Source organism: Buteo buteo, chromosome 2, assembly GCF_964188355.1.
Source record: "Buteo buteo chromosome 2, bButBut1.hap1.1, whole genome shotgun sequence".
Taxonomy (NCBI): Eukaryota; Metazoa; Chordata; class Aves; order Accipitriformes; family Accipitridae; genus Buteo; species Buteo buteo.
Window position 1 is genome coordinate 15,840,914 of NC_134172.1, and position 14,500 is coordinate 15,855,413.

Here is a 14,500-nt window from a genome sequence, read left to right on the forward strand (position 1 = left end):
GGGAGGTCGCTCAGGGGAGCCTTCTGACAGAGGGCAACTGGGGTGAGGAGGTGGCCGTACATGCAGTCTTCTCCCGTGTGCATGTGGCCCAGCAGCCTGTCTCCATGGCTTCTTTCACCACGTACTTCATCTGTCTTGTAATGCCGCGGGGAGGTCTGCCTGGAGTTGTGGTGGCAGGGACCCGGCAGCTCTGGGGGTTGAGGGCTGGGGTGGGGGCACCTCGGGTCTTGCCAGTTCTGGTTTTTGTGGCTCTGCCGGGATGCTGCAGCAGTGCCAGGGATCAGGGAAGCTTCCAAACTGAAGGTAGCACGCAAGGCCTCTGTACCCTGCAGCCAGGAAAGGCAGAGCAAAGAACTCATCATCATAAAGGAAAAAAAAAAAAAAAGTTACTGCGAAGTCTAGGTTCTTTTTTTCTTCTTTCCTGCCAAACTGCAAAACGTTTGAGTGTTGCATATTGGTTACTAATATGTGTGGTGGGGTTTCCTGGGGGTTTCCATGTTGATTACATTTGAAAGCAAATTGCATCACTTCATAAAGCGCCGGCAGCCCAATTCCAAATGGGGTTCCTGCTCCGCGCTTCTGACAGGGTCCTCGTTCTGACAGGCTGTCAGCGTGGGAAGGATGGTCCAGCTGTCTGCCCGACAGTATTGAAAAAAGCCAAAACTCGCTGTTTAAGAAATTATCCAACAAAGAGACAGCAAAATGCAGTGGGGTTTTTTCACCAATTTTCTGCTGAAGCATTTGAAATTTGACAGGGCACCATGGGAGGTGCAGTGTAAAGTGGCTTAGAAAGGTGGTCATTAAGCAGAGCTGTCATTGCAAATTATATTTGTCCAGGGTGAGAAGTTCTAGCTCATTTGGTGCCCAGACAGGTCTAGGCCTTAGGCAAGTTGTTACAGTTCCCCCATGCTGCTAAATGGACCCTGGGCGCTAATTTTCCTCTCTCTGTGCAGTTGGAGTCACCTGGGAGCCCCTCTGGGCCAGAGCTGCCCATAGAGACTCTACTGGATGAGCGGGAACGGAGGATTTCCCACTCCCTCTATGGGGGGATCGAGGGTCTCAGCGAGTCGCCCACCAGGAACGCGGCACTGAGTAGGATAATGGGTGAGTCAAAGCTCTTCGGCTAATCAGGGCGTGTTTTTGTTCCTCTCTGTGATTCATCGAAGGGCAATTAATGTATTATGTGGGGGAATCAGGGAAGATGGAAGTTGCACCGACCAACTTAAAATGTGCCTTAAAATTATTCCACGCAAGCCTTCTCTATAGTTAATGTGAGAAAGAGAGTCAAATGGAATTATAAAGTCAATTTCGTATCCCGTGGCAGGTAGCAGAACAAATGACAGGAGCATTTAACATGGTTTTTCAGTGTCTAATCTGGGACAATAATTTATTGGTTGGTCTAGTCTCCATGTTGAGTCTTCATTCACATGAAAGTCAGTGACTCATGGTAATTTATAATTAATTTCAGCATTTCTTCTCCTCTGTTTCAGTCATGCTGAAGTACAAAAATAAATAAGGCAAACTTGCATCCATTTATGCTTATTAAGGCATTTCATTAATTTGTTTGAATTTTTGCTTTGCAGGACACCAATTTTAAAACCTCATAACTAATTTTAAGCATCCCTTGTGTAGATTCTGTGCCATACCATCTGCGTGGCCCCAGTGGATAATGAGGTTATTAGCGGTTGCTGTGCAGCAATTCAGCTTCCGATGTACAGAGCTAGGTAATAAAGACTTGCCTTGCCACAGGAGTGGTTGGATTTACTGACTAGGATGGGATTAGTTTGAAAGGATTTTCAAATTTAAACACAAAAAGCAGCTTGATGAAAATAGCACCTGACAGAAGACGTGACGATTGCTTGCCTGAGTTGCAAGTTTTAAACATAAGATATGGCCATTAAATCTGGGACTTTTTTTAGTGTGCTTGACACACAGAGAATATATTAGAAGATGCTGCTGTAAACTTGTTAGGAAGCCAGGCTGAACTTAGTTTTTAATTGCTTCAGATTAATTTTTAGCCCTAGAAAATGAAAGTCCACCACTTAGGCTTTTTCCAGTCAGCAGTTTGTATATATATATTTTACTCTGTTTTGGGGTTGTTGGGGCTTTTTAAAAAATTTTTCTATTTTGGGGTTTGCTTTTTCATTGTGGTAGCAGAATAACACTGTTGTTAAACTCTCTGAAAATCCATAAATTTGCTATTTAAGATACTTCTTCAGTTAAGTCTTTTGTCTTTTTTTTTGTGCATTTGGGCAACAGTAATTAGAAATAAATCATATTCTGTTCTATTGCATTACATTTTGCACAGCTCAGAAGAAAAATTGTATACCTGAGAATCAAGGAAGCATGAAACCTTTTCACCCAAAGTGAACAATTTAATAAACCTATTTGTTGACAAATTTAAAGAACGATAAAATAATTTGAAGTCTTTAGCACTACTCTCCCATAGAAGGGACTAGTTCTTGTGGCGTCAGTGCTTTAGATAAAACATTTGCAAAGCACTACTTTCTGCTTTTTCCATCAATGTTGCAGAGGATTTACACATAGAGCTCATATAAGCGTTAACGAGTTATCGCTTAAACACCTTGTCCAGTGATGGGAGAAGAAACCCTGAGAGAGCCTGTGTGCATGTGTGTCAGCAATGCAGTTTATTTCCACATCAAAGGAACACAGGACTTGCCATGCCAAATCGAACTAGTGGTTCATCAGTCTGGTATCATCCCTTTAGCAGCAGCCAGTAACTAACATTTCAACAAAAGAAAAAAAATCTTTCCAAAGCTCTTAAAATCTAATGCTTTTGGATACCTCTGAAATGTAGACGTAGTGAAAAAAATCCGTCCTGCATTTTCTAAGTTTTTTTATAACCTGAAGTTGATGTTTTGATTTCCTCTGTTTTTCTGTATTCTTTTCAGAAACCAGGAACTATGTAGAAAATTGGTTGCTTGTGACTTAAATCCATTGATGCTTTAATTGGAAGCACATGGAAAATCAAATTGTGCCTGCACCTCATAGTAAATATGATCTAGTCCAGCGTAAATGAAAACTGGTCTTGCCAGGACTGGGTCATTCCCTTCTGCAACCATGACAGCTTCACAAAGCTGTCATGTTTAAACCTAGTTTTTAGGTAGCAGTCAGTTCTCTATTATGCTGTTTTTTCTGAATTAATCAGTACCACTAAGTAAAACTGTAGTGTTTATAATCTTTTCTTATATTATTGCACGCATGTTTTCTTGCAGTGCCATGTGACAGAGGGTTATTATTACCTGTTGGGAGAGATAGGTACAGTTGCTTGTTTCAGTGTAGCTAACATTTGTAAGACTCAATCATTTATTATGCAGTGGAATTCCCATCCTATTAGCATTGATGATGAGAAAAAACACAGAACTTTTTTTATTTTCTTGAGAATGTATATGTGGTGTTACATGACTCTTCCAGAGTTTTCCTCCTCTCTTGAAAATTGACCTAAAAGCGAGGATTAGTCCTAAGAACAATCTGGCTGAGGAATACTGGAGGTCTGTACCTTGCCATGCCAGTCCTGACCATGAAAACAAGCCAAAAGGAGTGCTTTACGCAGTGCTGATTCCCTTGAGTGCTCTCCCCGTATCGAGCGCTCTGATTTACGGGCTCTCTGAATCACCTGATGTCTTTTTATTTACCCCTCAGTGGATTTAACTGTGTAAACTTTTGTACTCTTCGTACCTTGTGGTGAGGAGGTCACAGTTTGATTTCATGTGTGAAGGAATAGGTCTTTCTGCTTCTGTTGCTGTTGGATAAAATTGATGGATTTTGAGTTTTCTTCCTTCCTAAGTTAGACTGTTCAAAAGTGATAATTTCAAGGTCTGGAAAATGCTTGCTCTTTTTAGTCATTGCTTAAAGTTGAAACAGAACTTTTAAGAGAGTTTTGTTTCTTTTAAATACATCTAATGTAATTTTCAGGAAAGGTATTTAAGACAATTTCCTTACTCTTTCAATCCATAACTGACAGCAAGAACTGTTTGTCAGAGCCTTGCTGTGAGAGTGGGAATAAAATACCAATTTTAGAGCATGATTTAAATTATGTAAAATAATGTTTGCTTACTGCATAAAGGCTACATGAATCTTTTAATGTTTCCAATGATTCTTATGTTGATCTACTTTTCTAGATGATTATTGCTATTACAGATTTTCTTACGCTTTTTCATTTGATAATATTTCACTGAAAATTTCTGATGGAGAGGAGGTATGGCTTTCTGTATTCAGGGAATGGTATTTTTGTTTTTGAAGAGGCATTTTTTATTTAAACAAACTGAGTCTTCTAAGAATTAGATGGCTATAATAACACCATATTTTATTTATTTATTTTTAATATTTTCAGGTTGCATGTTAGTACATTCAAAATAACAACTGTGTAATGCTGGTTTGCTTGGCTCTGTGATTAAAAATTCAAGCCTCTTCTTCTGATACACCATCCTTGTATATCAGCCATTATGCTCCTGAGTTTTGCAATACGCAAATACATAGCTGCTGTGTATATAAATTATTCTTATTCAACAAACAGCTTAGTACAAAGTCCTCTTTCATCTCTTTCTTCTAGTTGCTGATATTTTTTTTATGAACACAGTGGGTTTTGTTGCTAAAGGTGACTAAACAGAAGTTATTTATCAGGGGGTACACAGAATAAGAATAGCTTGCACTGAATTTTCTTTTCATCCTGAAGGATCCCTCAGAACTTTGTAAAATTTGATAGTTCCTACACAACAGGAAATACTTTGTTCTCTACATAAAAAATTACTATCTTAAGGATAGAATCAGGAGGAAGCACTACTGAAAAAAATTAAGCTAGAGATGTAGCGTATGTGTGTCAATGAAATGAAAATAACCCTCTACAAGCAGAATGCAGTTCCCCAGCCAGGAATCTAATCAGGATGTGCTGGTCTGCTACAATAGTCTTGACAGATCTGAGCACTCTCTTGAAATCCAAAGCCTGGATATAGTGGAAACATTTTTGTCCTCAGACGTTCACCAGACATTTATCACCAATCCCACTTCCATTTAGCTTGGAAAATTAGATTATATGAGTATCTATGGGAAATTCTGCCAAAACTCAGTATATTGCTGGGGACAAATATGCTGTTATTAAAAAATAAAAAAAAATCAAGATCTGCAGAAATTCTGATTTTTCATTGCACAATTGCCTGTATCCCTCCTGTAGCAAGTCTCATCACTATTACCATTGTCATCATCACTATTTCCTTTTATTATTATTTCCATTATTTATTACTCTATTTATTACTTTGGTTAATACTTCATTCTTAATCACAGAATAGCTGTTGCTGATTTCTTGGTGGGACAGGTTAGGAATCACTTGCCATGTCAGAGCAAGAAAGACCCTCTACTTGTGCAAGAGGCTTGAAGTGTACTATTGGTCTGAATCCCATGACATCAAAATGCTCATGAGATTCACTCATAAAGTAATACTTGGTTTTGAACATATCGTAAGAGTGTTCAACAGATTTCTTAGACCTTCCTTTAAAGAGAAAGCGATAGCAAAAGCACAAGAACCAAGCCAGATGCAGTATTGTGACAATGCAGTGTAATAGGGGAGCCAAGTTATCACAGCAAACTGATTAACTAAACTTCAGGGATTTTTCAAGACTTAAAAGGACCTGGAGTAGTTGGGTTCTTCATGAGTAAGCCTATTGTTCATTTTATGTCCTGTGTATGCTCAGGGTTTTTTGGAGCACTTTACGTTGGTGGTTTAATTCAGGTCCAAACTTATTTTCTGGCCTATTATAGGTCTATACTGTTATAGGTTTGAAGTGTTGCTGTTTGGCATGTTTTTCCTTCTAAGCTGAAAGTCCTCATAGACCTGGAGACCAGCCATTTGGTACTGGAGCTCTGAGAGTTGTTTTTCTGCACAGACAGATGGGAACTCTTCTTACGCCATAGTTTGGTATGGTCCTCAGGCTACGCTTGTTTAGATTGGTAACTTGTTCAAGAAATTTGAGCCTCATTGTCCTGAGATGAGACACACTTGAAAGGGAGAATGTTTTCCCTTCCTTACTGCACCGTCCAAAATACTTTATATTATTACAGATTACCTTGCTGAAGTTGAATTAATATGTGCAAAACTGGACTTGAAGTGTATTCAGAGTCTAAATTTTATAGCACTTTTCTAGCCCGAGGGAAAATTATTGTCTTGGAGAGGTTTGTAGACAGCTCGAGCAATGTCTTAGATTTGCAGATCAGTCAAATATACTGATGATTACTAGGTTTGAAGTTTCTTTGATGTTTCCTTGTAATGTTTCTCACAATACTTGCAGAGTTGCTTTCTCCAAGGGTATTTTCTGTCCACTTCAGCTGAGCTCTCTACAAAGGATGTATTGAGTCCATTGCGGAGGTCTATCTAACCATCTGCTGGAGGTGAAGCCTTTCACCTGTTTTTAGCTTCATCTGCAGTGAAAAGCATAGGCACGTCAGATGGGTTTTCTCCTTAATTCCAAAGCAGCTATTAAAATGTCAGTCTTCACCCTTGTCAGATATAAAGAAGGGTAGTGAAAAGTTAAAAATGTTACTGAATTACTGTAGCCTCTCAAATGGGATGTTCAATCTGCCGAATGCCATAAGGTTATACCTTTTCACAATCAATTCTTTGGAGACGTTATTAACTACAGAGTTAACAGTCTTGTAGGCATTATGTTTGGAAAGAAGTACATTACCAGGCTAAACATTAACCTGTCCGTCAAAGAAGCTATTGCTGGGCAAAGAATCAGCTGTTATGCAAACTGAACACATTTATTTCAGTTTGACAGTGATGAGATGTTTGCCATGCAGTACCTTTTTCTTCCAGCCACTTCTTCAGCTTTCTTCAGTGATCTCTTCTGAAGCCAGTTTTTCCCCCTTTGGAAAGCTACACAAAATGTATTATCTAATCTAGTGCAGCAACGATTTTAGCTAGCTCTTTACAGATAAGGTTTTATTTGTTTGTTTGTTTTTTAATAATTGCATGCAAAGGTAGTGATGGTAATGGAAACCTTTCCAGAAAAGAGGAAAAAATTCTTTTCCCCTAATTCAACACATCTTTTCCATATCTGTAGGAAAAATAAAGCATGAAAATACTTGTTGTGTCCATAGAAGCGGTTTATGTTATGGAAATATAAGTTTTGCTATATATTATTTCTGCGGTGCATCATAGTTTTAGAGCAATTTAGAGTTTGTTGTCAGATTAATGGTTGATTAAGCTAGTGCTTTTCTTCTCATGAGATGTGACAATTTTATTAATTGTTTTAGTAAGAGAATACATTTCCAGGAATAAAATTCATGTAGTGTCATGATCGTTCACTAGAAATAATGTTGTCTGTAGTGAGAGTTAGGACCAAACATTTTAAGTGACAGATCTTTTTAAGGTGAGCATCAATGTCCAGGAGGAAAAAATATTTTTAAAGATATTCGATCACATAAAAAAATATATGCAGCTAATCTGAAGAAATCACACTTAATAATTAGCCATTGCCTCAGATAATTAAATAATTTTCATCCAGATTTGCAAATCCTTATTTTCCTTAAAGCAAATTTTAGTTTACTGTTTCTAGATACTGAAATAACCTCTGTTTATTCCAAGTTAAGTTTTTAAATGTTGATAATCCTGTATTTCCACTGTCGTCCAAATAATATTATATAATACCCCATCCTCCCAACCCGGTATCTCATGAATGTATCCTGAAAAACAGATTTATTCATCTTAAACCATAGTTACGTTACAAAGCATTGCAATGAAAATATTCTTTCTGATATTCTTTAGAACTTTTTGGTCTGTTTTGGTTGCGTAAAGTTTTCTATAGGTTTAAAAGTTGCTTCTGCTTTTTATACAGTAGTTTGAAAATTGTTATACAATCTTATGCATTGAAATGATTACTGGAAAGTATAAATATGTGTATATATTTATCCCTATAAAAGCAGCAGTAGTAGTGGGTTCATAATATTTATATGCACATTAAAAGTGGTTTTTACTTGGAAACAGTGTTTTACTAGTTTGTAAGAATCCTCTAAATATCATCTTTTAACTGCTACTCTCACAAAATAACACAGTGAAGTCTGCTACCGAACAAAGAATAATGTTGAGTCTTCATTATCTCTCTCTCATGTATGCAATGGCTCTAGTTTAAGCATTTTAACAACAGTGTTAAAACTTACTTGAATTTGGTGGTAACAGAATTAGGTAATCTTTTTTTCCAAATTTTGCATGTGTGCCTCCAGATTATTTTTTGAGGGAGAGAATTAAAATTTGGAATTGTTTAGCTGTAGCTGTGAGTTCTCATCATCTTTCACAAGATTAAAGGGTTCCAAGTTCCCAATAACAGTCAAACAAGTTTCAAATTTCATGAGGGCAAGACTGATCAGGAGAAGTGATGAGGTCTGTAAGTCCCCGTTGAACTCATTCTTTGTTTCTACCAAACAATTTGATGCAAGAGAAGATACTGTCTTCTGGGACAGGTGCTTGTCAGTGGTTCCCAGTGACAATGGGCACAGACGGAAACACAGGAGGTTCCCTCTGAACATCAGGGAGCACTTTTCACTGTGAGGGTGACTGAGCACTGGCACAGGTTGCCCAGGGAGCTGGTGGAGTAGAAATACTCAAAAGCCATTTGATCAGGGTCCTGGGCAACTGGCTGTAGGTGTCCTTGCTTGGGCAGGGGGCGGTTGGACCAGATGAGAGGTCCCTTCCAACCTCAACCCTTCTGTGATTATGTGGTGGTCTTGCAGTAGGCCGCAGATACAAATGGTGTATATTACTTTTCAGACCTCTGCATAGGAAGATGCGTATAAAGCAAGACATAGTTAATTTTATTGTCTGTGTTGTGTCACTCTTATCAGTAGCATTGCAGTTTGACATGACATTTTATCAGCTGCGATTATATATTATTCAAGGCACTCTCTGCCATTATTTAGTTTTTGGGGTTTTTCTCCCTTTTATTGTTCAGGTAAATATCAGCTGTCTCCAACGGTGAACATGCCCCAAGATGACACTGTCATTATTGAAGATGACAGGCTGTCAGTCCTCCCTCCTCATCTGTCTGACCAGTCGTCATCCAGTTCCCACGATGATGTTGGGTTTGGCACTGTTGATGCTGGTGGATGGGCTAAAGCTGCAATTAATGAGTCAACAGACTGGTAAGAGCATGGTTTAGCGGAAGGAAAAAAGAGATGACTGCACTTATGTCTTTCTCTTTAATTTTTGGCTACTGCTAATATTAATCTTTTGGGTTTTTTCATCACATTTAGATTTCTCTATTTTCAAACTGTTTCAGGAAGGACATCTCTGCAGATAATCTGTTAGACTTTCTACTTCTGATTGGAGTTTTGTGCTCTGTCAAAGCACGTTTGTGGAAATTTTACTAATTGTTATTAAGACCAAATGAGTATTAATTTGTGTGTGTTAATTTGATGATTTAATATTAATTTAGTTGCCAACTGAGCTAGCCTTTGTAAAAAAAACTTTGCATATTTAAACACTTGAGTTTATGAAAGATGAAAGAATAATTCCAATTGGAAATTTTAATTTATAAACCTCACTGTAAATATTTGTAAGTCTATAAAATAAAGATTTTATTTTTGTATTCCAGTATATATCTAGGAGCCTTTCAATACTTCTGTATACTTTCTTGATTTTCCTAGTAATGTACAGTAATTTTAGTGTGTGCTTAGAGGTCAGGGCAGCTTTTTGTTTTTCCTTAGTGTTAATGCTTGTGCAACAAGAACTAGTTAAGATTTCTTCATTATGCATGACAAAATACCTTTCATATCATTATATGATTTGTAACTATCATGCAAAGGCAGTGTACTGTAATAGCTCTACATTTAAAAATATGGAAAGTAATAGTTCCGCATTTAAAACTATGGAAAGTAACTTTATATGTTTAATCTAGAGTAAAAATAATTTCTGTGAATCTTAGGTTGAGTCTCTAATTACTTTTATACATTTTAATATGAGAGTCTTAATGAGAAATGCATTGAGCTCCATTATTGACTTGCTTAGGTTCCTGGCAAAGAAATACTGTTTATTGCTTAGTTAGTACAATTAATACAGATCTAAGATTTAATTTGCAAGTCCTGTAATTATCTATAGTAATAGCAAAATAAAAGCCCACCCTGTACACTGCCGCTTCTTGGAAGCTAGATAATTACCACAAATGGTGTGAAGTATATGAATTTTCTTATTTTTCCTGTCTCTTGAGCCTGTTATGAATGTGTCAGCAATATCTTAATAAAACAGCAATAGCACCTGCCAGCTGATATGCACCTGTCAGCTTCTTCTTTGCTTTATATTAGTTTATTTCATCTTATGTCCAGGAAGTGAGTTCTGTATTTTAAGCACTGTTTTAATGATTGTATAAAAAGGTTTTTTTTTTTCATCCTCATTTGCATTTTGTTTTAATGTTGCAGCTCTTCTCTTGGACAAGTCATACCTGTAATTTGGGCCCTTGAAAAGTCCATCTGTCTTTTGTAAAAGCTTTTAGAGCTGAGATTCTGAGACGTTTAAATAGAATAGTACTCAAGGCTGCACATAATAGCTTATCGCTGAGGGAATTTTTTTAGCCAAATATGAGCAAAAACCTATAGCATAAAGTAAGAGCCCATTTGAAACCTGCAAATGCTTTTACATTTCCTTCTACAGCATATCTTGCTATTCATATACTTCTTTGAAAATGAAAGTAACAGTAAAGAAAATAGAGATTAGATATTGTGGAACTGATCATGCTCAAAACCTTTAAATGTGTGTATGAGAAATGGTAAGGGTCTTCAGATACAATTGCACTTAAAAGAGTAGATCAGTGCAGCGCCTTACTAACTAATGTATTCTATTTCTAAAAAGGTAAATAGCAGTAGAATTAGATTGTTGCATTAATTTCCTGCTGCTAATGGATGAAGGAAGACTTGTAAAATGAAGGTGCGTTGTATGATTTTTGCTGGAAGGCACAAAGGGTAAAACTAAGAATATGGATGAAGGGTTATCCAAACAAGAATGGCAGCTGTTCTGAATCACAGAAGAAAATGTAAGCTTTTCCAGCCTCACAATATCTCCCTAATCCTTGATGAAAATGTTATGAAAACAAAGGGGCAATAAGACAGGATTAATAAGTGGAATTTTAATAACATTGAGGGTCAGAAGACGGTTACATTCTTTTAAGGATCAGCTGTCATTCCAGAAATCTTATTTGTTAAGTATGCTAGAATATAGTAAATTGCATTTGGCATTGCTTAATGACTTGAACTAAATTCACCTTCTGTCTTTTATTAATGTAGTTGAAAAATATTAAAATGAGGCATTTTTAGGGGCATTAGTTCCTCTTCTGTGCTCATTGGCTTTTCCAGTTGTGGATCTTCACGGGGGCTTTTGAATACTTTTAGGCAATGTACATGCATTCAAACTCCTGTGGTCTGCTCCTTCCTTAATTACGAAAACACGCTCGTGGGTCATTAATAATAGAAATAAACCAGGACATGAAAACTGTTGACTCTACATAGGGCTCAGATATTTGTACTGTAAAAAGGTATAAGATGGCGTGATGTCAGAGAGCAAGTAATTTTTTGGTGCCAAGTGTAGCACCTTTAGTATGCAGGATACTATGCAAACATGGAGTAATAATCCCTCTAATAAGTATGTGTGGAAGGTAGGTGTGATAAGAGCATATAAGAGAAGCAGAGACAAAGCCCCTAAAGGCAGTGTCAGTGGAAACACTGGGATCCAGTCTCCAGAATTCTTGGTTGCTGACGCCGTGTCCAGACTCCACTGCTCCCTACAGGACCTGTGGTGCCCTTTTTGAGTTTAATTTAACTTCCAAGTTTTAGTGTGTTTTTAGGAATTCAAGTTGAATATATATGTGCATGCTGTATTTACATGAAAATGATATTCAGCTTTATTAGAAGCTTTATATATATGGATCAAAGCAAGCTCATATGAAAAAAGAAGCATGCAGCCAAAACAAATAGTTGTAGAAATTCACCCTTTTTGAAGAAAGTGTCACAGGATACATTTTGTTCAGCAACATGAAGCCGGTCATCTTTAACGTGAGCTGTGTTAACAGATGTTGCTAGAGAAAATTCTCACTTAGTAAAACCACATTTTTCTGGCCTTCAGAGACAGGGCTGACTAGCAGTGAGCCAGAAACTCCTGTGTGGCCTTGGGAAAGTCATTTATGATCTGATTATGAAAGGTGTTGAAACCCTGGAAGTTCAGTTGAGTCACTCAGAGGACGTTTTCAGACTTAGGTGGTTCTTATTCAGCTATGTGTTGTGCTGCTGTAAATGCTAGAAGTGTATATTGGCCTTGTCTGTTTTATCTTTCTATCATGTGGAGATAATTTTTTCTGTATTTTGTAGGAGTGAATGTGAGGACTAAACGGTTATTTTTTGAGTTTGGGCGCTGATTCATCAGAGCTTTTAAGCATATGCTTCAAAATGTTGCTAAATTGTGCAGGCATCTCTGAAATAGTTGCAATAATTAAATGTAAAACATTATGAGCCTGAGCCAGAAACATTAAAGTCAAAAGGCACTTGACATTGACTTTATTTATATAAGCTCTGATTCTGCTCTCACTTAAGTATTATATGCTTGTCACATGCACATATCTTATTATTTGTAAATCTGCCACTACTGGACTGAATTATCTTCTAGGCTGCCTGGTAATGCAGGTAGTCATTTTCATCCTTTATAGTACTTGATGCCTTTGGACACTTTTCCTTACATCTCTTCACTGTTGTGCCTAATACCCAACTGTTTCTTGATCAAAGATGCATCTATAAATTATAGTACCTGGCATATGTAAACATGTATATGCTACAGAATTTAAAAGTATAAGTTGGTTTCTGCAGAAATTCACTATTTGGCTGTTTCTCACTAGATGTGGGGTGTGTATTACACTTAGCCCTTAAAGTAGAAAATAATTCTTTTGAAACATGTATGTATACAATATTTTGAATGGCATTTAGTCTATTCAGAGATCTCAGTGACAAAATATTTAGCTTTTTTTATCTTGAAGTACAACAACAATCAAAGGGGTGATTTTTGAGGGATCTTTTTCCTATAGGATAGATATCAATGGTGCAAAGTACTCATTTTTTCAGTATTTTATGCTTTTGATTTCTTTTTGTGCCAGCTGAAGTAGAAATCTAAATTCTTTGGGCTTGCTTTCAGGCTCTTTTTAGTACTATCTCATTTTCCAGGAGTCAGAAGATCTTTGCGTGAATTTCCTTTCATGTTGTTTATTAGCAATAAGCAGTCTTGGTTTTTTTATTTTATTTTTTTACTGGTTTTAATGTGCATTGTGGTCATGGTGACATATTGCAAGCCTAGGGTATAGCTTGCACATCAAATTTTAGCTGCATTCTTGTGTTCATGATTCTGGACCATTGTGGTGAATACTTGCTCTGTAAGGAAGTAATGAGTAGAAGTATGTTTGTCTGTCATGGCCAGGTTAAAACCAGGAGATGCTGTGAAAAAATTACAAGCAATTTCACATATGGAGAGAAATTTTAATGCAAAGTCTTTAAATGAAGAAGTTTAAAGCTCTGTGGGCTTCAGGCAGGACAGTTTCTATTTATGCTTTACTAAAAACACTTTGTGATGAAGAAAAATCTGTTAATTTGCTATCAACAGAATATATTTGTTTTTCATGAAGAAAAAGGAACTGGTTTATTCTCCCTCAAATTATTCCTGTGTTAGGGCTGTATATTCTGATAGTGTATGTATAGTACACCAGATATGTATATCTTTCATTAAAGCTCGTAAGTGAAATTCTTGGTACTTTTTAACTAGAATTGCTCAATGCAGTAAAACAAATCCATCGTGTATGTAACTGACTACTTGCAGTGGTTTATTTAAAAATGTGCACTTTATCATTGGTAGAAGTCACGTGTTAAATAAATGCTTTTCTCTGCAGAGTGAAGGGTTGCGTGATCTTGATAAATGTTCGCATGATTTTTTTCCCTTCCTACAGCACTCTTAGTCCAGATGTTGATCCAGTGCTTGCCTTCCAGCGAGAGGGTTTTGGACGCCAGAGCATGTCAGAAAAGCGTACAAAGCAATTTTCAGATGCCAGTCAGTTGGAGTTTGTTAAAACACGAAAATCCAAAAGCATGGATCTAGGTAGTGAGTGATATTTTTTCAATTGTTTTATTTGAACCTGATTTTCATGTTGTAAGTATATAGATTCTGTAACTCCAAACACATTGTTTATGTGGAGGACTACTGCACGTAATGTCTACTGGTGGGAAGTAAAGTATTCTTAATGTGAATGGCCAAGTGGCCTGTGTATTGTTTGTACCACTTGTAAATGTCTATACATTTAAATATCGTAGCCTTGTGGATATATGGTTATACATAAACTTTAAAAGTATTTATTAAAATGGAGGTGAAAAGTACATTTACCAATCCGTATAGAATAACTGCGTAAAACTATACCACGGTGTGGTTCTAGGTAGACAGGATTATTCTCAGTTCATGATTATAATGCAATTAGTC

At 36.9% G+C, this 14,500-nt stretch overlaps 1 protein-coding gene across 13 annotated transcripts in view; it reads left to right on the plus strand.

The window, feature by feature from the left end:
* Nucleotides 1-14,500, plus strand: part of PARD3 (par-3 family cell polarity regulator) — a 462,776-nt gene that overhangs the window by 291,791 nt on the left and 156,485 nt on the right. For 10 of the 13 annotated variants that reach the window (XR_012652929.1, XM_075046174.1, XM_075046081.1 and 7 more), the window contains 3 exons: nucleotides 954-1,104; nucleotides 8,961-9,150; nucleotides 13,977-14,128. Coding sequence is in view for 12 of the 13 variants with exons in the window: in XM_075046174.1 (XP_074902275.1) it covers nucleotides 954-1,104; nucleotides 8,961-9,150; nucleotides 13,977-14,128 (493 nt within the window). In the remaining variant the exon portion in view is untranslated. The remainder of the gene's footprint in view (nucleotides 1-953; nucleotides 1,105-8,960; nucleotides 9,151-13,976; nucleotides 14,129-14,500) is intronic. The other 3 variants (XM_075046089.1, XM_075046116.1, XM_075046143.1) reach the window with 1 other exon arrangement.